The 26801-nt window shown below is 42.2% G+C and overlaps 1 protein-coding gene across 3 annotated transcripts in view; it reads right to left on the bottom strand.

Moving 5' to 3' along the window:
* Positions 1–26801, bottom strand: part of abr (ABR activator of RhoGEF and GTPase) — a 122755-nt gene that overhangs the window by 27776 nt on the left and 68178 nt on the right. For all 3 annotated transcript variants that reach the window (XM_062406059.1, XM_062406060.1, XM_062406061.1), the window contains 10 exons: positions 24367–24419; positions 23447–23587; positions 22867–22988; positions 21793–21961; positions 19204–19323; positions 18819–18894; positions 18598–18702; positions 16012–16086; positions 10985–11082; positions 10767–10898 (listed from right to left, as the gene is read on the bottom strand). In XM_062406059.1, coding sequence (XP_062262043.1) covers positions 10767–10898; positions 10985–11082; positions 16012–16086; positions 18598–18702; positions 18819–18894; positions 19204–19323; positions 21793–21961; positions 22867–22988; positions 23447–23587; positions 24367–24419 — 1091 coding nt within the window. The remainder of the gene's footprint in view (positions 1–10766; positions 10899–10984; positions 11083–16011; positions 16087–18597; positions 18703–18818; positions 18895–19203; positions 19324–21792; positions 21962–22866; positions 22989–23446; positions 23588–24366; positions 24420–26801) is intronic.

Below are 26801 nucleotides of genomic sequence, written 5' to 3'. Positions count from 1 at the left end.
GAGGGTTGAGCCATGACCTGAATCTACTGAGTCAAATACCTTATGAGTAATAATGACTTATAATAGGCTATCTTTAACAGTACCATAACAGATATACAGCTTTTTACCAGAAAAAACCTTGAGCTTTAAAACCTTAAAAGTCTCATCTCAAATCTACAACATAAATCTAAATACATGCCCTCACTTGATGTTTGTTTATTTGCTTTTGACCCACTGTTCTGTTTTGGTTTGGTAGAAATCTGGACCTCATCTCTGCCAATGTACGTCAGGCTCTTGCTTACAGTTTGGGTTAAAGGCTACTGGCTACCTCTTTTTTAGGGACCTTGCAATATCTCCCTACAAGCCTGAGAAGAAGAGGAGCACTATTAATAAGCCATTCTCCTCAACCTGCAGTCCACTCTTTCTCACTGTCTCGAAGGCAAATTCAGTATGCATGTTTGTGGTTGGGAGCTTTTCTCTCTCAACTCGCCCGTGGATCTCTAAAGGAGCCGAGCAGATGCCTCTGCAGCACAAAACCTGCACGCAGCAACCCCAAAAATAACAGCTGCAGTACCTCAAGCTACTGATTCAGAGTCAGCTACTGTTTCACTCTCATGTGGTGTGGAGGAACTGTATTATCTGGAGATTTGGGAAACCGACGAGCCCAGAAACTTTTAATTACAAACACTTCCCTTAAAAACAAGCTTGTGTACCAGGATCATTGAACACCTTATTCAGCAGAGTGCTGTTAGTGACAGGGGCAGTGTGGAGAGCTATTGGGGCTCTCAGGGCAAAGCGGAGCATATAGAGTATGATCTGACAGCTTATTGAGGCTTTCACACAGATACAGGATCTAGATACTTCAACAAAAACTGAGGGTTCAAGGACAAGGAGCTCCCTAGGAAGGAGCAAACACACACACAAACACACACCAGTGTTGAGGCTCATCTTTCAAAAATTATGTGAATGTTCAAGAGGGATGTCAAAACACAATTAAACAGACATCGCAAAGGGAGTGTAACAGTGTGCGCCCACTTTAACAATGGCTCGATTCCAGAAGTAAATTTCTCAAACATTTTCTCCATTGATGCTTTACAGAGTTTAAAGCCTGGGATCAGGCCGACCAGCTGCGAGATGAATCATGACCCATACACATTTGATTTGGAGCAAAAAAGTATGGGGAAGTCCAAAAGGGCAGATTTACACTGTGTATATAATTATGTAAAGAGTGAAGAAACTATCCTGTAACGATGTGTTTCCTTTTTGAAATCTAACCCCGTAGTTATTTTCTGTGGTGCTCTGGCGTGGAAATCATGGTACACTGATCCCTCCAACAGGATTTTCACAGTTAAACATTTCTATGGTAAAAGCAAGCTCTAATCAGCTTCAATCTATTGCACTTGAGGATTGTGGGTAGTGAAATATTTCTCCTTGACATTGCAAATAAAAACACAATTTTCTTAAAACGCAGTGGACATCATATGGATTCATGGTTTATACAGGAGCCTGTAACGTTGTCTCACAATCTCTGCATGTGGTGAATCTACCTTGGATGGTTACAATATTATGGCTGATAATCAGACCCACAGTAGTGAGCTCTTTTTCAGCTGTTTCTCCCATCTTGTTAGGAGAAGCCCCCGAACTTTGTCCAAACATCATTAGATCTGAACCGCTGCTGCTGACACTAAAAGTTGTCGTTGGATTGTGCGTGTTTCACAAAGCTCCTCTAGAGGTCGCAGAACAGAAAACCAGGATGTCAGTAATCCAAGACTTATGGAGAAACATTTAGATAAAAAAAGACTGCTCTGGAGAAACATTTAGAGTGAATGCTAAACAGTATATAGGATGTAGTTGGAAACAGTGCAGAACCGAGAGGTCAACCTTCAACACATCAGGCCTCGCAGAGGCTGAGGTATTGAACCTAGAAGGGTTAAAGAACGAGAATATCCCTGAGGAGGTCAGTAAATATATACCGAAAAAATCGGAAAGTTGAGAAATTCCTGCATGTGCTTTCGATTCATGCCTCAGCAATACAACATTAAACAAGAAAGGGTTCTGCCAAAAATTAGAATTCCAAGTATTCCTGATGCAGACCGCTGCCCCACTGTCCTCTCCACAATATCTCTAAGTCCTTTGAGAGAAAAGCTCATACAGGCTGCACTGCTCATCAACCATCCTGCATAATGAGGTGCAGAACCACAGCGGGAGAATATTTGCGCAATCTCAGACCCCAGCTCGGGCCATGTGGAAAGCATCGACGTTCCTGCACAATCACCACGTCTAAACAAACAGCTCAGAGGAGCATTTTAACAAAGTGGCATATGAGTAAATGCTACGGCTTCATAACTGTACGACCTTGAGCACTAGCTTCCCCGGGGTAATGAGGGGATCAAAACTAAAGCGGCCCGGAGCGAACGTCAGCAACAGATGGATATCCATCACATCTCACCGATGCACAAACGACTCTGGTCCCCAGACTGGACACTTGAAAGCCAGAGCTCTCCACGCTGGGACACAGCGTGTTGCTCAGGCCCATTTATTTTAATAATGGCCAGGAGGCTGCCAACAACAGCAAGAGGGAAAGGATGAGGGAGAAAGTGTCCTGGTCTCGCTGGGTTCTAGGGGATAAAAAAAGACAGAGTTGCATCTGGTGGTCACAGCCTCAGTTCTGGCAGTGATGTGAAATCTGATTAAGAAAGAAAAGAAGATAGAGAGGCAGGCCTGTCTCTGAGGAGATGTTCCACCCTCTGTCATCCAAGGACGAAGGAGGAAAGTGAGACGGAGAGAGGTGGCGCTTCTTTAAATCAGCCTATTTGGGAAATATACTGCAGCTAAACACTTAATAGTTGGGTAGAGAGCTTTAGGACATATATTATATACCACACTCATGTTTGTCTGGTAAATTAAAAGCTACAGCCTGCAGCCGGTTGACCATTTTTGGACAGATTGTAATTGTGTGAGTTTTAAAGGTGCTGCTAAAGAGATATGTCAAGACTAGCAGCTTACCACCATGTCCTGTCTTTATGATCTTCTCATTTAAATCTCACAAAGAAGAAAAACAAGGGCATTTCCCAAGATGTCAAACTCTACTCCTTTAAATAGTTTGCTAATTTCTGAAAAAATAAGAGATTTTGATATGGTTCTGGATCTTCATCATAGTGACATAGGGCTTCATTTGAAATGTGTGTTGATTTCTCAGAGAATAATTCCTGGATCTTGATGGAAACCCCCCCCCCCCCCGTAATTTCAAGGCCACTGATATCTATGAATTTGATGAAGTGGATCTAGTGAATCAAAATGTGCTTCCATGAGGAGATTGTTGGACCTTTTGAGTGTCATTCTAGATGGTTGATTCAAAACAATACAAAATCCAATACAAACTAAAATAGCCAACAATAGACACACCTATAATAGACCAAAGAGGAGAGCTCAGAAACCGAGTGGGCATCTCCAGGCAGAACATTCCTCCATCGACCACACAGGGATTTTTCAGCTGAGTGTGACCTACACAATCCTTCGGTGAGCTCTGCAGTCTACTTGTCTTAGTAATGGCCTCTTCTACCTTCTCCAACTGCAGAGCCTCTGTGTTATCAGCTCTGAGCCTCCAGCTCCACTAAGCAGCTGAATCCTAAGAGAGTAAGTGGGACATTTTAAAAACAACCCAGTGCGCTGATCCTCATTGGTCTAAACGGAAAACTAAAGCTCTTATAATTGGACAAAGAGGTTTGATCCCTCTCACAGTATTATCTGAGCATGCACTTGATGAGCTCTGTGTTCAAATATGACACATGTATTAGCTGAGCCCCCCCTCCTTTGGACTGTTTCCAATTATCTCTGAACCCTGACTCTTCCACGAGACAAAGGGACGGTGGTAAGTGCGTGGAGTGTCTCTCTGGAGAGTGTTTGGTTGGTCACGCTGTGATGAGCTCCTTTGTTCTCACTTTAACTCCCAGCATCACATAATTGGCCACCATCTGGGACCTCTCATTCTTATTCTCTCTCTCCATCTCTGTCTCTGCCCTCTCCACATGTGCTACATATGCATGTTCATAGTAGGAAATCATACATCTGTTGTCAATCTTTTACACTTCCTCTGAAGATTATGCAATGTCATAATGAGGACCAATTATCAGGCAGCTTTCCCCCGACATTTTGGAAGTTCGTAGGAGAGCAGTGTTTTTTTTGCTATTGAAATTAGGGGAAAAGGCGACTGGGGGCAAAGAAAGAAAGAGGTCCCACAGATCGCTCGGCCTTCAAACGGCCCTTTTATGATTTCACTTTATTCGTTCACAGAGTCCTCAGTCATCCAACAGCTACAGAACAGCTTTTCTGATTTGCTCTTCCTACGCGGTTCACAGTTCACTCTTTCAACTTGGCTGAATCATAAAGACCGTCCAACGCCCACAACCGTACAGAGTCAAGCAGCTGAGGATTTAACCTACTCTGGCACCCCTTCACTTATATTGGATCTGATTAGATTCTGAATTTAGTAAGAGTTGGCCCATCATTTTCAAAAGTGGCATTTATTTTGTTTTTAGCCACACTTGCAGCGTGGATGGAATAAATAAATGGATAAATGGATCTTAATCTTAATCTAAATTTTGTTTTTAGCCACACTTGCAGCGTGGCGTTATAGAGGTGGCTTGAAAGTCAGAATCAGTGGATGGAATATCCTTTCTCTTGATATAATATGAGTGAGTATGACCTGAGAATTTGATTTTAAAGATTCTAATAAATAGGCACTTTCAAGTTTAACTGACAAAAAACAAAAAGACTGGATTCGACTGGAATGACTGTAGTTTTCACTACAGTTTTTGGTCCATCGCATGTTAGAAATGCCCTCACCCACCAGCTCATGGTGAATCCTCCTGATCAATTTTCTGCTACGTTCTCACATGTTCACACTCTGAGTTTTGACTCGGGGCTGAGAACTCTGGAGAACGTCTACCACAACTGACTCAGACATTTGTGGACTCATACGCATATCATCTTGATTTCAGCGCATTTCTGCATCTGCACAGTCCAAAGTATATTCTGTAAGAAGATGTTTTTTTAAATACATTATAACTTCCAATGCTTGAACCAAGATGACATAAAGCCCAGAAAATAATAATTAAAACATTAAGCTGCATAACAAATATTGATCAAATGTGTCAGAGGGTTTTTCCTTTTCTCCTCACAAAGAGACAAGAAGTGGGTACCTGCATGTTTGCATGATCTAAGAAGAACACTTACAGGTTTGCATTGAGCTATTTAGGGCATGTGTATCCCAAGTGGCAGGGCGAGGATGTTTTAAGCGAAAGCTGTCAAAGTGAGGAACTTTCTTTGAGGCGAGATGACAGGGAAAGTGTAAAACGCCATCGGAACGCTTCCATCAGCTCCACTGATCAAGGATCGTCTGATGAGGAAGTTCAGCTTAATGGGGACTCAGCTGTAAAAAGAACGCTGTATGATTAAACACAGACTATGAGGGATGAGACTCATTAAAAACCATCACTGAGAGAAAAAAAGATTGTGGAGGGAACAAAGGGAATAAAATAGCAGCGAGTACTTGGGCAATCTTTGTTTCTGAATGAAAACAAAAACACACACACATACGCGCACGCGGCAGACAAAGGAAGCACAGGCCTAATAAACACTAGGTAATGTAGCAGGCTGGAGTTATTGATATCATTTACAATGCATCAGCCCATCACCCATTTGTGTGTGTGAGTCTCCAGGGGGGCTGAACACATGCAGCAGATTCCCATCTGTTAGGGTTGTTGACAGCTGTGTGTGTGTGTGTGTGTGTGTGTGTGTGTGTGTGTGTGTGTGTGTGTGTGTGTGTGTGTGTGTGTGGCGCAGTAGGGGGTGTATATGATGCAGATATGACAGATCACAGCCCTAAATGACAGGGGACAGGAACAAAATAAATGACACCATCTATTAGGCACTAATTTATATTAATACCTACACACTGGAGCGTGAACACACACAAACATACACACCCTCATTAAAACGACTCCGCTCCTTGCTCATATAACAATTAATACATGACATACCACCGCTGCAAGCCCCAGAGGCAAGACATTTCTAACAGATATTACATCCCAGAACACAACATTGGGAGTGCAGGCTTTCCCCATGCAGAGCAAAATAGAGAAAAAAACTAATTTTGTTCCCATCAGAGTAAATTGTATGCTACACTGCGACAAAAAACTTTTCTTTTGATGAAGTTTAGAAATGAAGAATTCCAGAAAACCTATGATCACTTTTTTTATTTTGTGGGGATTTTCTTTGCAGGTTTATTTACCCGTCTGCTGACAAATCCTTTCAGTGTTGTCCTGCTAAAATTTCCCTCAGTGCTTACACATAGCGAACATATTTCTAGATACACTTACCAGGCCGTATTTCAATCTCATGACAGCCTGAAGTTGGCATGGCAAACACTGAAAGATTAGATCAGAGCCTGCAATTCACATCCTGTGCTGGCTGAAAGCCACTGGGCTGCAAAAACTTCACGGCCGATTATCCAGATGGCCAGTTTGCTGTTAGGCCAAACTATGCCGCTTTCACTAATAAAACGTCAAACTTTGCATCTAATGCTTCATGTAGGAAAAAGCTTTGGCTCTTAAGTGGGGATGAGAGTGCACATATGTGCTCGCCTCAAAGTTTACAACCCCTCTGCACCCTCACTTTTACAGTAACAATGGCTAATGCGTGCACCCCTGTTCAGCTCCTCCTCATCTTTGGAGCTAAGAGCTGCCAGGAACAAACATGTCTCATCACCCAGGTTCCCTTTTCATTCCTAATGCCCAACTTCTCCTGGCTCCCATTATCTCCAGGAAACTATTCAAAACGATCATGTTACTGCTTATTGAGGCCTTGTAACACTGTTGACATCGGGGGCTGACTTACGCTCAGCGGAGATTGCAAACCAATAAAAACAGCCCCCCCCGTCATCATGCAGAGGGAGGTCAGAGAGTCTGAGGGATGATGGGAAGAGGAAGGGAAAAGTTGAGGTGTTGTTTCTTTGCTGGGGGACATTACTGGACACGTTTCATGACTGAAGGGAAGACCGGAACATGGCTGCTGCAGTCAGCTACAGTACATAGAGTAGCTTTGATATAGATACACAGTATCAGCAGGACATTCAGTATAGCACCACGTGGGGATAGGCCAGCACCTCCTCAGTGACAGACTCATATTGCTGCCGTGAGGTAAGGTTAGTTACCCGTGGGATAAAAATCAAGCCCTTTTATTTATTATTTTGGCAAATTGGAAACATAAAATATGCTGACTTTATTTGCTGACTTTATTCGCTGTTCCCGTTGGCCATTCACCCAAAGTTGTAGAGACAGCCATCTCTGGAATAATTAATATTAAGACTATCAGGCAACTTCTGGAGTAAGGGCGCGTCTCACTCGTACATTCACTTCCAATCTATGGGAGTGAGGAGAAGAATCACAGTGTCGCTTCGTCTAAAGTTAAACTTTGTTAAACTTTGACCCGCCATATTAGCTTGACTTTCGTGTATGTGTGACCGGAGGATATTATGATATGCCCAGTAAGTTTAAGTTACACTGAACATGAAATACTGTAAGTGCATCATGCCTGTATGAGTAGACAATGATTTTTGACGCCAACTGCAGCAATCAGACATGAAGTGTTTTAAAGTAACTTAATTGCCTCCATGAGCTCTGGACCACAGCTGCTGCTGCTGCTCCAGCTGCCGACTGTAGGCTGGCCGAAATACACAAATGAACTTCGAGCTCTCTGGCATCCACCTCTCTTCTTCACCTCTCACTTTGAAAACGGACAAAATGTCAGTCTATCGCAAGACATCCCATTTCTTGGTTTGAACCAGCCGTCCAAACAGCCGACAGACTGAGCTGCAGAAGGTGCTGGTGGGCGTATGAGAGACAACACACATCTTCCATGATAAGAAAACTAATAAATGTACTAAGAGGTGAGCCCTGTGGGAAGCTATGGGCTTGGATACCAGATGAAAGCATCACTGATGATGGGTGATATGTAGAGTTTCTGCGACACAAAGCACTACAGCCATTAACCCACAGTTACATAATCGCTCCTCTGAAGACAAGTATCTGCAGCCATAGCTGGCACATCAGGGTCACTTGGGAGAATTTGCACAACGCATGAGGCAAAGCAGGAGACTGTTTCGCTGAATAAAGGTTTGTGTAGCCAGAGGACAATCAGGTGGTTGAAGAACAAAAAAAACAAAACAAGCCAAACAATTACAAAGCAGCTGTTTTCCTTCTTCAGAGCCGATACTGATAACTTACTCTTAATGTCTGCCTGGAAACATTATAGAGTTCATTTGTAATGCCAGTTTGAAGGACAGGGGGGAGTGCAACCCCGACATTGCTGTTTAATGGAGGATTAGCCACGTGACCTCAGAGATCATAGGTTATCTGCTGTGGGGGACGTCAGCAGGACGAACTCCTGGAAATAAAGGGTAGGTACTTCCCTTGTGGACCAGCCTCTCGATCAAGCTAAAATGAGCGTTACTGTCCTCTTTTGTTTGTGTGTGTGTGTGTGTGTGTGTGTGTGTGCGTGCATATGCTCACTGGTGGACTTTATTATCACTATACCTGCTGACTATACTAGCATACCATTTACAGAAGGGACTGCACAAAAACCCTCTATATATATATATATATATATATATATATATATATATATATATATATATATATATAATACTCACTGCCAAAATAAAATCATATCATCTTCCGATCACGTTTCCCATCAGTAACAAAGGGAAGTAACAGCAGAGGGTTAAAAAGAAAAGAAAACTCCAGGCCCCATATGCCCATTTACGGTCAGTATTCCACAAGCTTGTTAAATAAATCAGAGGGTCTCCAGAGAGGCAAACAAAACACTGAGGGCTCCTTCTAAACGCAGCTTCACCAGGAAAGCAAACAGCTTGGTTCCAAGTGGAAGTCTCTTTAGATACGCACTCTGGACTGTGGAGCAGACTCGCGTCCCTGCAGCTAATTCACTGTCAAGACGTTTCAGTGAATGAGTCAGTTCGGCAGTCACAGCCATGTGTTAGAGATTACTGCTTAATATGACGAAACTAAAGTCCTGCTCAGGATTTCACCACTTATTAGTGACAATGAACCAACTCTGCAAGCACAGGACTCTTTACCCTCTGTGGTGAAGGTGACAGAGAGGACTCTATCAAAATCATCCACCTCTTTCTCTATCGACTACACATCCTTAATCCCAACAACCCCCTCTGTAGTACACACTTGCACAGCATTCCCACCCTCTCTCTTTCTCTCAAAGTCTGGGACAGAACATGCCATTCTCTGTCTCTGCTCCTGTCCCCCCCCCCCTCTTTATTTTCCCCTCTTGCAGGGAGTCAGCCCAATATGTACTGTATATATTTGGTCTTTTGGCTGTTGTTGGCTCAAAGTGGATGTTCCCAGCAGCGACAGCAGCAGCATTTGTCTCTTTGACTGGCAGCCATACCAGAGGGTGGTTTTCACTGTCGGGAAAGATTGAATGCTGAACCATTGACAAACAACTGAACCTTTTTGTAACTAAAAAAAGACGATTGTGATGATGTGCTCATAAAAGCTTTTTTCTGCGACAACTGAGAACAACATGTTTGGCAAAACGCTCGTGACAAGACACAAACCAATGTCACTTTAAAGCTGCTTTCAGACATGCACTGAAGTCTATAATCTCCTGAAAATCTCCAGAGGAGCTGGACGTGAGACCACAAAGTTCAGAGTCAGTTGCTCTGGACAATCCCTAGAGGTATTTCTGCCAGACCCCTAATAAAACTCCAGATTATGTCCGAGGGCTTGTTGATGACCTTTCTAACATGCGACTGACCAGAAAAGTAAAAAAAAGAAAAAAGAATACAAATATCTCAGGATCCAGAAAATGTCGTGTCTTGAAACGGCTTAAGATACTTTTACCATTTGCTCCCCAGACAGAATCCAAAGTAACAATCAAGGACATTAACAACAAAGTCAATGAGAAGCGCATGAAAAGTTGTGCCAAACAGAAATACTACGACAGTTGTTGTGGGCGTTTGCCCAACTTTTTAGGTTAGACATGAGATTTGTATTCAAACTGCCAGCTATGAGCAGCAGCAACAGACACACTGTGAAACATTTTAACTGGTTTATTTCATCTGTAAAATTCAGAGAGCAGAAGTGTTTAAAAATAACCTGCTTCAAACTCCTCTCTGGCACTGACACGTGCATCTCCTGAGTTAAACATGAGGACGTTAGGTGAACAACTAAAACCCTCAGAGTTGCCTCTAATGCATAAAGTGAAGCTCTATTGATCAGCAGGCTGCAGAAGAGGAAGTGTTTAGTGCAGCAGCAATTTGACCGAATTGCAGGTAAATGACAGGAGTCAAGCTTCACCTGACTAATACAGTTTTCCTAAGAAGTTCTGGAAAAATGGAAACGTGACTCCTCTTCAGGCTGCACTCTATAACCTAAACAAGGATGCAGCGTTGTGCTGCAGTTTCAAGAGACCACAGATTCCACTGTGAAGGCAGCTTGTAGTTAACAAGTCTCTGAAAGGGACTTTTATGACATTTCTCACAACAACACAGGGGAACCCCCCCCTTAAATAAACTCTATTTCAGACTATTAAACCAACCAGCGTCATTAGAGGCCACAATAACAAAACCAACACATTTTGCACAGAGGCTAGACAGCTCATTCAAATGAGTCACATGTTGGGAAATCTCCCCCGAGACGACACAGACGTCTCCCTCTGTATGAAGCATCATCATTCATCTGTCCTCTTCTTACCTGGACCTTTCCTTTTCCCATCATCTTGTCCACAATCTCGTTGTCGTCCTTGTTGAGCATGCTTTTGTCGTAACAATTCTCGTAACACAGGATCCGCAGGTATTGGGAGCCCTCCAACTCGATTTCAAACTCCTGTCAGAGGACACAGGAGGGGAGAATTAGATATTTATCTTTCATTGTGAGCAATGTGCGGTGGAAGGAGATATTGAGTCACTGACTTCATTCCAATGAGGATCTGTGGTGTCTCTGAAGACTCGGGTCTTGGCCTTGCTGACAAAGTATCCGTACGAGTCCACTTCAAGGGTGCAGTACAGATCTAATGGAAACACAGAAGGTGGACACGTCCATTAGATACTGAAATAAAGCAACAGTAACAAAATGCAGTTCCAAACCATAAGACACGACACATCTTTTTTTTTTGTCATCGGGTTTAAAATGCAGCAATTATAGTTATTGGTCGTTAAAACAGATGTTTAAGGGACAATAACATCACAACTTGGAGACACAATCCTTTCATTAAAAGGTCAGAATAATTAGATTGAGTTTCATAACACAGAAGACAACCAGGAAATCTTTGTGCTTCTTTTTGCTGTTACCTTCTAAAAAAAATTACTTAAATTTTTGTTTACTTACAAACATCAAAATCTTTGATGGGAATGATGGAAAAATAATTCCAAGATCATTACCAATTATTTTTCTGTCAATCAACTTATTGATTAGTCAACCAATCAACTTCAGCTCTGTTCTAATTTATGTTGTAAAGTCGCTGTGCAGAACATGAAGCATTGTACAGTATTGTTGCAACGTTTGCAAAAGTTTAATGAAAGCTTCAGTGTTAAATGTAATATTTCACTGGAGTCACATGCTTTCATTGCTGTTCATCTGTTTATCTGAAAACTACTGACCCACTGAACTGATTTTATTATAACTTGGGCGGTTGCAGGAATATACTTTGCCTGACAGGGTGTTCTTAGGAAGAAAATCTGGCATATATGTGTAAAAAATATATTATATATACTGCTAATATCTAAGGACAGTTGACATTTGTTGTGTATCCAAACGCTTCCACTGTCAATACATATACATCAAATGCATTGATAACGTGGCAGATCAGCCTGGGCAGATATGCTCTCTCCAAGTGCCCTTCTACTCATACAAATGTATACCTCCATTAAACTTTAGCTGCAGGCAACATAGCTGCAGGCAACATCATGTAAGTAAAACATAAATCCCACAAATAAAAGTACTATTTTTCAAGAGGTTTTAAACAAGTTTTCACGACAACTGAAAGTGATTAAATATCTAATTCAGAGTTGTAACAAATGTCCAGTTACCGGATGAAAAAGACTCATGTTCCATCAAAAAACAAACAGCCCCTCCAAATGTCAATATGTTGTTGTTTGTCTGTGTAACATTCTGCAACGCTGCCCCCCCTCACCACTCTTTACATCCTCATACCACCGTTGACACTCCCCTGGGATCCGCTGGTGCTCGGCTCTTACACGGAGCAATTCAGTCTGTTAATGTGTTTCTTCAAATGTTGTTGCTGTTCCTACAGAGCGAGCTACCGGCTGTCTGTTATGTGTCTGTAGTTCGTCCTGCAGCCTGGACCCGGTCCCTCGAGTGCACCTCTGCCTGACAGAGTGATGGATGGGTGTTCGACTTGACCTTTCACCAGAAGAGTCACCAAGATTGGGCAAGAGAATCAGTGGAGTCGGCTGAATCTCATCTACAAATATATAAACACACCCTTAGGTAAAGAGTGACAGATGTCCTGTTCAGGCTGGAACATCAAAAACAACAAGCTGACCTGAGCCGGGTTACCGTTGTGGAAGGCTTACAACCATCCACCCAGTGTGAGCAGTGACCTTCAGGTGACAGCATGGACATATGCAGCTGTACATTTATGACTAACAGGGTTACAATGTATAGTGGAACCTCATTCCATCTGGTTTCATTCCCTATGTGTTTGTTTTCTCTGCATCCTGAGAGGTTCGGGCATAATTACTCCCAACGAGGAAGAGATTAGCAGCGGTGGTATGAAGGAAGTTCGGCTGAGGGGAATTCACTGTGACCATCTGGGGGATATTTATTAAACGTAGCAGTTATCGTACTCTGACGCTTCGTACAGAAGCATAACAGCTTGTTACAGCCACCTCTGGTTCGACATCCGACACCTCAAGAACACACAGACTACTTGTCAAGAGTTTGTTTTAGTGAGGAGATGGTGTATCAAGACTGAAGCAGTCGGTTTGTTGTGAGGGACAAAGTTGCGTTTCAGTCACTTTTCATGACTACAAATAGAAGTTTGGTTATGTTTAAGTTAGATAGATCTTTAGTTATAGACACTGGACCTCTCTCATCTAGCCATGAGTAGAGGCATTCATAAGTCCTGGTCAGCTCTGAGATTTCTCTTTGGAAGTTGATTTCCTCTCCATCTGAAAGGGCGTTATGTGTCCAGACTGAAAACTCAAAAAGGGCCAGACATGGGAGAGGTCTGTTGTGTCCTCGCAGTGGATCCAGGAAGGTTTTGGTAAGTAGGACAGAGTGAAAGAGGCCAAACTCTATGTTTTTTCTGTTTTTCTCGCCAGTTACTATCAGGCTCAGAGTATGAGGGGGGATTACTTGGTCAGCTTGGGGCATGTGACCCCTAGATTTACGGGTTAATGGATACCATCCTTTTCCACCTCAATTAGCTGAGGACTGCAGCCCCTGTAATGTGTCTGTGATCTTATACTGAGAAGCTAATCTTTGCTTGGGGCTGCGGTGAATGCTGGGTCAAACTGCAGGTTCACAGAATTATGAGGGAAGTGATAATCAGTTAAAAATAATCAGTCTTCCCAACAACCACCAACCTGAGGCTTAAAGGACTCAGGAGATAGTAAAAACATTCCTCTGAGGGAATGAAATCAGGATGTAACTGAATTGTTTTCATGAAAACCAGAGAGAGAAGACTAAAAACAAATATGGCAAACGATGCATTACAATGCATAGAGCCGTGGCTGGATTGATTAAACACAGAAATCAAGGGGACTGTGCAATTCCAGCAGTGTTTTAGCATTAATTTGAAAGAGACCAGTAGTGAGGGGAAAAAAAGTTTATTCTGAATAAGCAAAAAGCATCATTATCGCTATTATATACTTTTTTATTGGTATGTAGCATCTGTTCTATTACTCGATTATTAGTTTAATATAGATCAAATATAAATTCAGTTGAAATCTCTGCACATACGTTAAAACAAAACAAGAACAAAGCGATATGTTTCTCTACTAGGTCATGTTTTCCACTGATTTCCTTATTTTGGGGGAGAAGCTCAACTCCCTGCTCCTTCTGCTCTGACCCAGTTTGACAACTTTGCCCCGGGCTGAATACTAAGTCTTTACCCACTGAGGGGAAATAACACAATCACTCCAATAAGGTCTTCTAGTACAAGCTTATGTGATTTTTCAATGAAAGCAATGAACAAAGAGGCCATTGTGATCCCACATCTGTTTAACAATCTGAAACACAACTGGATAAAGAATATTTTCCAGTCGATACAGACTCGATTTTGATGGGCTAAAAATTAAAAATGAACAGAACGTACAGAGACAGTGAAGGAGACGTCAACGATGTAACTAAAATCACATCAAACCTCAAAAACAAAGGGGCTGAATTACACAACATCACCACATGAAAACTACTTAAAGGGCCAATCTATTCATTAAGCTACATCTGTGAGAAATTGTGGTGGTGGAGGAGGGAATTATAGATACAGAACACAGAGTATTCAGATCATCATCTCCATGATCACCGGGCTGTTTTCTAAACACATGTAGCATTGTGGGAAAAAAGTGCAACGTCTGCCAGGTTCCATAGTGTCGTGCTGTGTTGTGAGAGCGTAGCTTTGACGGGAGGGTCAGTGGGACATTTAGGATGATCAACCCAAACTTTAACCTTCATTTCAAAAAAGAGGAATCTTTTTCTCCCCCATGCTCGACAACCATGATAGTTCAAGTTTGACCATTTTCTGACCTCCATTAAGAGCAACGTCACGTCTTTAATTCCCGTCATCATCATCATCAAGGATCACTGACAACAGCAACAGGCCATTTACTCCACACTGGCTCTATGGCTTGAATGCCCCACCTTGGCTCTGTACGCTCCACTGGGCTCAAAGACATCAAACTGTGTCGGGGAAACTACCCAACTCTACTCCCCCCCACACACACGCACGTTCTTCATGTTGAAACCCCTCAGCTCTCTGCGCTCCATCGGGGATCAAACAGGCTTTCAGAGGAGAGAGCTTTCCAATCCATTACCCAGGAAATATTTGTGTGCATGCTTTCATATACTGAGGGCTGTCATGGTAACTGAGGAAATCATATTTCTCCCTCGCTGTCGCTTTTCCAGATATTTGATATTTGAACTGGTGCTTGTGTAACATCGTGGCACAAAGTGTACCGGTGCGCCAGCTGTCCACTACTGACACGTCTGAAATAATGTGTGTGTGAGTGTGTGTTGTCAACTGAGTGCGATGTTAGTCCTGCCAACATTCCACTTGGTGGATAACACACACAAACACACACACACAACTACTACACACAGTGCTGTTAAAGCACATTGTTGAATCACAGAACACATTGTTCTACAAAGGATCTTTTGTGGATGTATGTGATGTTACATGAATGCATCCTTTGTTTATGACTTTTTAAATTTGTATTTTATGTTGCCAGTGGGGCTGCTGCTGTGATGCAGGACAAATTGCAGATGTGTGTAGCGAATAAATCAATTAACCAATAACATTAGAGATTTTAAAGGCAGCAGTTTAATTTGAGAGCTGCTGCCGATGACATTCTCTCTTTTTTCTATTTGTGTGCCCCCGTTTTTCTATCATGCTAGAAGTCTGTCGAGGCCTTCTGAAAGAGTTACGAGGACTATTTGTAGTCAAGATGGTGGCAGGATGGCTTTGGAACATCTGTGCAAGGAGTGGGGATGAAACATAGCCTCTTGCACGACTCAGGCACATTTACAGCAATGTTTCTTATAGTGGGAAGTCCTTGTTAAAGTAATTCCCAAATAAATTCCATTGTGTTATTTTTCTCAGTCCTTACGAACAGCTCTGTATTGGCCACCGCAGTGATTGACTGGATCTTTCCTGGCAGATACGGACATGCACAGCAGTCGTGTGTGAGGGGCTGCTGTACCAGAGTGTGCAGACAAGTGGGGTAAAGCAGAAAACAATGCGGGTCCCCGGCCAACTTACTGGCTGACTCCTGGAATCCTTTGGCAGAGTGGATGATCACGTGCAGAAAGCCATACAGGCCTGGAGACTCCTCATCTGGAAAACAAGCACACAGAGCAGTTGGTGCGGTTCCCTCTGTAAATACGGTGACGTAGTGAGTTTAACATTCAGAATTGGAAATTGTTGGAGAAAGCATGGAAACTTGTGACACATTGGACTTGCTGTATCTGGACTTTATCTCTCCATCAATGTTGTGCATCTAAGAGATAAGATTCATTGACAGGAAAAAATAAATGGACGCCACTGAGCTGTCTTCATATATTTTAGGAATTCCTTCAAGATACTGGCCTCTGTAAACTGTTCCAGGGATTTTCTCGTGCTTTAAAAGCCGTGTTCATTCAGTTATATAAAGCAAAAAGCACTTTACACTTCACTTCAGGTTTCATTCAAATGTGTGATACTGAAATTGACTAACATGTTCTGTTCCCCAGTTCCTTGTCATGGCTTATTGACATACTCATAACACATACCACAGCATCTTAGACAGTGCAATCATGGGACTGCCTCAGGGACGTGTGTGCAGGTCGATTTCCATTGAACTCTGTCACTTGAAACGAACAGTGTCACATCACTTCACTCTTAAACTTCTGTCTTACAACCCCACATCCCGTTGTACACCATTCACAATGGTCATGAACCATTTTGTATTAGAAAGAAGATTTTTCCAAGTCCTCTTTGACAGTTTGATGCTGCTCTGATGACTCTTCCTTGGCAGCTGGATTAATATTTGAAAATGCAGCTATTGACACACAGTGATATTTGTTAAGTTTCCATCTGCTTTGGTGAATCCGACTTGGAACAATTGTAAGAAGTGTTTAGGTTTAGGATAAGATTAAGACGATGTGCATATGTGACACATATCTTTAACTTTCACTTCCAGACTCTGGGTTTTAGTTTAGTTTTTACTAACTACTAACTGTTGGACGTCTTAAAATGAAGAATCAAGTGAAATTAATCAGTGGGAAGCAGGTGGACCTTTCATTTCTCTCTGGTTGGGTGGTCCAAGCTGTGGATAAACTTATCATTATGAACTTCCACTGAATCAACTGTCCCACATAAAAAAAAATCCAAATGAAACAAATGTTAAGCATCTGAAAAATGAAACTGGTAAATAAAACAAGGCATTTGAGGATTTTGAGAGAGAATGAACTATTATTACAACCTTTCGCCACATCAGTGTCCGACCTCTGCCATAACACCTCCCCCTCTGTCCCGCCGGCACATACATGCAGAGAGATACACTCATGCTTTGCTTGAGGCCTGTGCCTAGCCCGACTGTTTCCAGGTAAATAAACTACACGTGAGGGCTGCGGGACTGTTTGGGGGTCCACTGTAGGCTGCTGACAGGAGAGCGCGAGAGTGTGTGTGTGTGTGTGTGTGTGTGTGTGTGTGTGTGTGTGTGTGTGTGTGTGTAAATTTTCAGCGTGCGGTTCCAACCTCCCCTATCCTCCTCCCATTGCCCCCTTTGGCTGTGTGTGTGTACACATAAGTGGCAGGGGGGCTTCACAGGGAAACGGTTCAAATGTTCAGCTTCGAGGTGGCCGGTATGCGGTGCTTTAAGAGGGAATGTGAAATCGTCTCTTTCAGACATAATCGAACTGAAACAATAAACGGAGGAAACTCAGAGAAAACAATTAACGAGATAATGTGATAATTCCTGATGATTCAATCAAAGGAGTCGAATGAACGTGCAAATCATCCATCCTCGTAGGAGAAATTCCTTTGCCAGCTGGTCTCCATTTCAACCCCTACTGTTTCTCTGCGTGTGTGTTTTTGTTTGATTTATAATTTGAGTGTGGGGGGGGGGTCAAAAGTCGAAGACAAGACTTTGGGCCTGAGCTTTCCTTTAACACACAAGGGTATCAAATCCCTGACAAAAAAGGAAAAGGATCAACAAAGTGATGGACCTCTGACACAGCAGAGAGGGGGGAGTTTGACCAAGCTAGCAGAGAGAGTTAACAGGAGTAAAAACCTCCTGGATCGGGTCAAAGCAGTTAACACTCCTAACCAAACCGGAGCAGTGGGCGACACTTTAAAGAGAGGATATACAAGAGACATGCATATCAATTGAAAACACAGAACCACTGAGTAGAGCATAAATAAATAAATAAATAAATAAATAAATAAATAAATAAATAAATAAATAAAGGCAGGGGACCGACTGTGCCATTTGAGGAGATGGGAGTGGGTCGACCAGATGGCCTTAATGTCACCATCAGCCTCTGAAAGCCGCTATGGAGATCTGGAGCGAACGCAAACTCACATGATTTGGGAGAGCAGGGCCACCGCTGACAAGCCGCATGGCACTGTCCAAAAGCTAGATGAGAACCATGTTGTAACCTAGATTCCTCTCCTGCAGCCCCCCCTCGCTCATTATGTGGCTTTTTTGGTGCGGAAAATGCAAGAGATGCTTTTGTATGAAGTTAGACTAAAAGCAGAAAGGAGAGGAAGGAGCAGAGGGAGACTTTGTGTGTTTGAGATTGCAGAAACGCACAAAGCTTCCAAACATGAGAGACTGAAAGATACTGTGGTGCAAGGGTTTCTCACCATCTTTGTTGCTGGTGACAGGAATGTTGTGGACAGTGCGGAGTTTGAAACAGGAACTGGTCAGGACCTGAAGCTCAACAGAACTTAACACGCACGCCTGGAGATCTGGAAAACACGCAAATCAATGGTCAAACTTTCATTTGTCTCTGGTGCAGTACATAACATACATTGTTTCATCCAGAAACAGTCAGTAGACCAACTCCATTCAAAGCCATTGTTACCTTTCTTCTGCAGTTTCTGGATGCTTTCCCTCCACTCTGACCTCTCATAGTCGGAGGAGATGAGGAAGAGGTAGCTCTACATACACAGAAAAACAATATTAAACAAAGCAAGGACAACTCTTCACTGAAGTTAGTACAGTAAAACAATTTAAAGAAAATATTAGAGATATAACAGAACATTAAAAGTGGAAAAGTCCTTCTAATCTAAAAACGATTGAAAAGGCTCTGGTCTGGTCTCACAGTCATAAGACTTTTAATTCTGGGAACCTTGAATCTAATCTATAGCTCATCCGTCAGAAAGGTTGATGTCTCCCTCTAGTGGGAGGACTTGAGTGCTTCAGATGCATGCATTCAGAGCGTGATGGGATGGAGTGGATGGCTTTACCTTTCCATGTTTGTTGTGGATGCGGAACGGGATGGAGGGGGAGTATGTGAGCAGCCACGACTCCTGCTCGTTCATCTTCTTCCTCAGACGCTCCACGCGGCTCTGACCCTTTGGTGCTTTCTGTATAGACACAGAGACAAGCAGAGCCATATATAGAAAGTTATTTAGAGCAGAATATTATATTGATATATAGATGTAGTGTGAAGTCATAAATACGAGGATAAACCCTGATGCCTATCGTAAATAAACATTCATAAATGTGCTAAGTGACCATAAAGGGAAAGAAAAACAATTCATAAACACCAGAGCTTCATTCATACTTTACTGAACATTCATGAGTAGTTTACACACTAAGACTGATTTTGTTTTCTTTAATGATGCCAACTGGGACATTTAATTTAATTTAATCAAATGTAGCTTAAAAGAAAGGGTTTAAGTTCAAGAACAGACATTACTCCCCAGGGCAACATTATACGTCCCATATAAGTCTGGCCAAATTATAGGAAGCAAAAAGTTATATGACGCAAAAAGCCAAAACATGGTTTTACTACAGTACGAAAAATTATTAAATCTGACAAAATTACAAGATACATATAAAAAGATTATTCAATATCTTTTGATTCCAAAGGCTCATTTTGTCAAATCAACATTGTTTGACTCCTGAAACAATGGTAAATAATCTGTAAGGGTAGTTTCAGCCTTGTTTACATTTTTCGATTAAAATATAGAATGAAGCAAACATTTGAGTGTTATAAGTTGTCAAATATTTAAGCTTCTTACAGATTTTGTTTTCTTTAATGATGCCAACTGGGACATTTAATTTAATTTAATCAAATGTAGCTTAAAAGAAAGGGTTTAAGTTCAAGAACAGACATTACTCCCCAGGGCAACATTATACGTCCCATACAAGTCTGGCCAAATTATATATTAGACTGTATAATTCCAGTCTAATAAATTAAATCTGATATATAGACTTTACTTGAGAAGATTGCTCTTTTGAATCGCTTGTTTTTTTATATCTATATTACTTTTGCTCCACTCATAATTATCTCAAATAATAATAATGTGATTGCAATGTGAATTGAACATTTGTGCATCCATAATTGTGCTTTCTGGTTGAAAAACCTGCACTAAGAGGACATCAATGCATTCTAATTGCAGTTGGTATTATTTCAATGATTGATTATAACTTAACAATGAAATTAACTTATCAGTCATTCCTGGTATTGCCAAGTTCTTATCAGCAAGAGATCAGCTTATCAAAATCCTTCCTATTTTCAAGGAAACACTATTGATAAACTCCTGAAATTGTGGGGTTATGCTTCAGGAGTGTTTAATTCAAGGACCTTAGTTCTGTGTGAGTACTGAGGGGAAACAAATACACACATCCTTCAAATCCTGACCAGGAAGCCATGAGTCAGAGTCTGGACACAATCAGCTGGTTTCCCACTGAACCATCCTCCTCTGACTCTAAATACCAGCCATGGTCACTCACTGTGCCCTGAGTGGGCGAGTTTAACGCGGCGAGAGGAGAAAAACAGGAACTGTCTTCCTCTGAGGGGTCAGCTGTGTCTCAGGGGGCGCGGGGTGAAGTGTTACACATATTAGTAACTGCAATGAGCTCAAAACATCCTATTTAATTCAACCTTTGTCGACAACTGAATGTTTCAGCACTGATGGGAATAGACTAGAAAGTCTGACATGAAGGCCAAACCCTTTCAGGAGGAAGTGTGATTCAGCACTTTGACTAGTGATGCAAATTCACTATTGCAGATGAGGAAGGATTTTTTTGTACTTATGTAAACAGTAAGTCAAAGGTTTCGAGTTCCATGTTTAACCCCAGTTAAAGAATCATAAATGTCTGGATTTCACCATTTGTGGCAGTGTACTTCCCTTCAGGGCACAATGAACCTTAACCATGACGCGGTCTAAGACAAACAAAGGTGTGGGTGGCAGAGTTAAGAGGAAGGTGAAGAGGTTCCAGTCAGGAATCACTCCCATGGGGAGTTTTCCATGGAACTCTCTACATACATATGAGAAATAATAGATCTCTGTCAAAATTTTACTGGACAGAAGAAGCCAAACATCCAGTGCTGAGTCTCATGTCTGTGTTTGTGTTTCTTATAACAATAAGTGTTTCCTGAACTCATTTTAAACCGATTCGTATTAACCATTTTATCCTCATGGACTATAAGTCAGGGATTTCTGTTTGACCTCCGAGCGTACACTGTATCAATCTTAGAGGCCATCACAGAGGTTTATAGATTAGATACACAAACTTGGTTTAGTGATTTGCCAGTCCAGTAGACAACCCAGTCCTTGTGCAGTCTGAGCACAATGTGCCACTTTATATTTGTTCAATGGCTCCTGTTCATTCTAAAGTCATTCTGTTTTTCTGTATTAGATTACAACTATGTCAGACAAAGAACATTTTTTTAACCATACATGTTCCAATCTTCCACTTCCCCCCTTTTTGTATTAATACAGATTAAAGTGGTTTCAGTCCCTGTTCCAGTGTTAAATCCGCTCCTTCTGACTAAGCCATTCAAAACTGTTTGAATACATTGGATTCTGCTCCTCTAGGATTACCTTCTCTTTCTGGATCTCATTCTTTAAGATCGAGATCTTGATCTTCATCTCCTCCAGCTCGTGCTCGGGCAGGACCTGGATGGTCGGGCAAGAGTCTGATTCGTCCAAGGTCTGGAAAGTCAAGTCCGCCAGAGGGATGTACCACTTGCACTCATACTGCTGGTGTTTACTGCAGATGGGGGGGGGGGGGGGGGGGATATGAAACCAGTTAAAGAATCATATAATACATTTTTAGGTTTAAGAGACAAACAGGATCAGAACATAACACAGACCTTGGTTTGGAAACAAAATTTGATTTCAGCTCCAGGCACTCTCATAGTTATTGCACACAGAGTAACATGCAAAAGGCTGAAGATAACTATGATAACGAACACATCATCAAACCATATCTACAAGCCCTTTAGTACCAAAAGAGAGGGTTGAAAACATGTAAAGAAAATGAGAAAATACTCAGAATGTGGAACTGACAGAACAGAGATAATCATAAGGAACATCAGTGACGTAACCCGAGGTGATTGAGTTTCCTGCTTTAACTCTAAGTGTGTGTGTATGTGTAGCCTTTAGACAGCTCACTGAGATAACACTGCAGACCACCGCAGTCTGATTTATGGGTCTGGTAGTTATGGCAATGCAATGTTCCTCCAAGTGGTGGCGGGGGGCTGTGAACGACACGGACAACTGTTGATTGTCAGCCAGAAGAAAATCCAATTAGGCTCATAGAAGCTGCCGAAGCGACACATCACCCTGTTCAATGTGTCAGTTCAACTATAGACGCGTGTTAATCTTTACACGTGGACCCACAAACTTAAACACTTTTCTTTCTTTCTCTCTTACAGAGGCTTCAACTAATACAGGAAAGAAAGACTTACAGGATATTTTGTATAGTGCCTGTGTCACTCTTTCTGGTTCACTGTCAGGGGTTGCAATGATAATGTGGAAAGTGAATAGTATACGCATGGGGACGTTAGGAGAATAAGCCTAAAGTACATCACCAGAGCATTTGTTGCCTCTGTGGTTAACACGTTTTTTTATATTTTGGATGGAGAGGAGAAAAAAAAGGTAAAGTGTACTCACCCCACAGCCGTCTTCTTCATCTTGGCACAAAGCAGCAGGTCGGTGAAGAGGAAGACGTGCCGCAGCTTCCGCGAGCTTTCCGACACCTCCACCAGGAAGCCATCCTTCACCAGCTGACGAGCCTGAGAGAACAACGGATGTCAGGTGGACGAGGAGTGTTGAGTTTCAGAAAGAAACTTTTATACAAGAAAATATACAAACTTTTTTAAAATAACATTTGAAAGAAGAGTGAGAAGGACGGACATGAAAATATGAACTAATATAAAAATAGTCCTTAGGCAAAGTGTGTAAAGAGTGTGCTAACACTGGCTGCTTTTCTGTCTCTTATCCATTATCTCTTCATTAGACTTGGTTTTTGCTGTGTCGGCTAAAAAGTGAAAACCCGTGGATTAATGGGAAAGGACAAAATTGGCAACAACTGCATTATATTCATTACAGTATGTGGAACCTCTCTAGTAATTAGTAGGCAATTAAAATGCCATTTACAAACTATTCCCTCATTCAAACTTGATGATGTAATTCAGCATTGTGCACTGTTATCACTTTATTCAGACAGACAGACACACACAGACACACACACCTCTCCCTTGGGTGTGGTGACAGCAGTCCTGCGAGGGTCAATCTCCTCGTTGATGGAGGAGAGGAAGTTCTGCGATATCCGCAGGGCGTCCTGCAGGAGGGGGAAGTCTGGGTGGTCCTTTGGAGTATGTTTGAGCAAGTCCTGAAACACGGGTAACATAGACACACTCAGTTACAGTCTGTGCCATGATCCATAAAAAGTACAGTACTGTGAAAGCACAGAAATAGTTAATGCTGCAATGCTGTAAACAGATCTTTATCAACAGCTACTAAACCTGTGCATTGGGGCTGGAGTAGTGGTATTAGACTTATGAGGACTGAGCAGAGAGGCACACTCATAGTACCTCAAAGTGAGATACAGAGAGAATGTTTGAAAGAGAACATAACTCTGACATCTAAGAGAGCCTAACTTTCCAGCTTCTGTTTGAGCTGCTTTCATCAGTGTAGCAGGGTGAGGAACGGGATTGTCGACTTGAGAGTCGGGAGCTTCTGTCTCCCTTGCAAAATTAACCCTGCCAATGTTTTTTGCCTCTTAGTTTGCATGAATGACAGGGAACATGACCTTTGTAGAACCACACACTTACAAGCCTCGGATGCACTGTACGTGTTGTTTTTCTGATGTCTTTATGCAAACGTATTCACGTTATAAATTCCTGTAACTGACATATTCAGGCTGTTTGCTTGAATGACTGTTTCCGTTTTACTATTACTCGTGAAAAGAGGTAGCTGTACTTAAACTGAGAAGACACTGAGATAAACAACAACAAGCATTTGAGTGTGTGTTAGTTGAAGCAGCTAAAGTGTCAGTTCACCAAAATACGAAAAGGGCCCATATTTAATTATTTACCTCTATGGATGTTGACTTAGGTCATTTGAGTGAACTGATCCTTAAAAACTATTTAGTAGAGGTGTTGTACTCACATGAAGGACCAGGGTGCTTCTGGTGACGCGGTCAATCGGCTTGTAAAGGAGAGCTGTGGAGAGAGAAGAGCATGGCTCTGAGTCAGTAGTACAAACACACACAGAATCTTGGATAGACAGACATACACAGACACAACAACACACACACACGTCAATAAACACACATTCACACACAGGGGGTCACAGTTCAACAACATGAATGAGAACAAAAACTCCCACTCAGCTCACACTGAGTTAAACATTGCACCTACACTCTGACTGATGATGATGAATCTTAGTTTGACATTCAACTAAATGATGGAAAGCATCCACACTGCTGAGTTGTCCTTTAGCAAGACCTCTAGCCGGCAGCAACCTCTGACCTCCCTGTGAAATTACAGTTTCCACGTGGGGACCATCAGAGATTGTGAACAAAAAAAACAACTGTTTGTTTACTGCCCTGTAGACCGGAGATAGGGGCAATGCAGTAGTCTGTTACTGCACAATTAAGGAATTCAGAATACACACAGAGAGAGAGAGAGAGAGAGAGAGAGAGAGAGAGAGAGAGAGATAGAGAGAGAGAGAGAGAGAGAGAGAGAGAGAGAGAGAGAGAGAGAGAGAGAGAGAGAGAGAGAGAGAGAGAGAGAGAGAGAGAGAGAGAGAGAGAGAGAGAGAGAGAGAGAGAGAGAGAGAGAGAGAGAGAGAGAGAGAGATGGACAAGTCTGCTTAACATGCAGTCCATCTCCAGGATGCAGCAGCCTCCCATTGGTTCCCCAACAGTTCTATACCACTGCGTATTTAGGCTGCTACTAGGTAAACTACAGCCCGACTGGATACAAGGCAGACACAAAAAACAACATAAACAGCAGAAATGTAATAGATTTAATTATAATCTATTTAAAAAAAAAATTGCAATAAAACAGACACAGGCCCACACGCCACCATCGCTGTCTCTAATCACAGTCTGCAGCCCACCACCACACTTGGCTGGTTTCCACTTGGGACGGCTTTGCTGCAGAGTTAGTGTGAACAGCAGCAGGTCTGCCATACACGCCAGCTCTGATTGAGAAATGGAGTGAAAAGAAATGACAAGGGGAAAGATGCATGACGCCAGAGCCCCCTGAGGAGATAAGAGGCAATCTCATATAGATGTAGAGGATGTGAGTGGCGGTCAGAGGTGGAAGTTGATTGGTGGTTATTCTGGATTTCCTGTCAGAGCGGGTTTTCAGCTGTTATGTAATGAAATGCCAAAAATATCTTGAGGTCTCAAAATAATAACGGCAAGATAATAATGCCACCCATGAAGCAAGGCATTGCAGGAAATAAATAGAAAAAAAATAATAACAGCAAGGTAACCTAAAAGTGTAAAGAAGGTAAGGGTCTCCATAAAACCCAACCTGATCTATAAGGGTATGATTTCAGAACGAAGCTGATGAGGTTCCACTCAGTGATCAAGATCATCTCCATTTATTATCTATTATCTAGAAGACTTAAAGCAGATGATTTTCAAATCAAGGCGAACAAAAGCTTGCACATTGGAACAGATAGAAGGGATGTGCCTTCTGTATGCGGCTCAGGTCGTCCCAGACTCATCAGCACTCTGCTCCCACAGAGAGGTAGAAACAGATCAACTTCACCTTGAATGTTACACTTATCTGTTAAGACCACTGAACACTGCTCACTTCACTTGCACACCATTAATGTTACGTGCCAGTGTCTCTCTCCTCTTCCTGTACTCTCACTTTTATGTGTTAATTCTACTTTCTTCTCCATCAAAGTGAAAGACGCAGAACATGTCATATCCAAACTCACATACCATATACACGTTTATGGATATATATAGATATATCTATCTATAGATGGATAGATCCATACTGTGCCAACCCGCTCAACAACTATAAGACCAAAGATAATCTACTAGAGGACCTTGGTGATGCACCTTGAAGCTTCTCCACCCCCTGGTCATTAATAATGCGGCCTCCATCAATGATCCTCGCTCAGTGAACTAATTCTGCTACCTCTTGGAGGATTTACTGCAGGACCTGCACTGACTGCAAGGGCAGTGAACACCATCTAATTATGTGTGTGTGTGTAGCTTTGTCTTCCCCTCAAATAACTTTAAGAAAGTTTAGGGGACTTTGAACGTCAGCAGTTAGTAGAAGTCAGTACATGAGCTGTATTGATTATTCACGTCCTATTTAGTATTGTTGCACCTAGTTTGATTTGTAAATGGGGTTTTAGCCACACTATCAGCTAAGATTCATTAAAGATATACTGCAAACTTGTGTATTTTGACATGACCTAAATTATATTACTGTCTATCTATCCATCCATCCAGGGTGGCTGTGGCTGAGGGGTAGAGTGGTCATCCTCCAACCTGAAGGTCAGCGGTTCGATCCCAGGTCTGACCCATCTGCATGCCGAAGTGTCCATGGGCAAGATGCTGAACCCTGAAT

Source organism: Platichthys flesus, chromosome 15 (assembly GCF_949316205.1).
Source record: "Platichthys flesus chromosome 15, fPlaFle2.1, whole genome shotgun sequence".
NCBI lineage: Eukaryota > Metazoa > Chordata > Actinopteri > Pleuronectiformes > Pleuronectidae > Platichthys > Platichthys flesus.
This window is presented reverse-complemented; position numbering and strand designations above follow the sequence as displayed.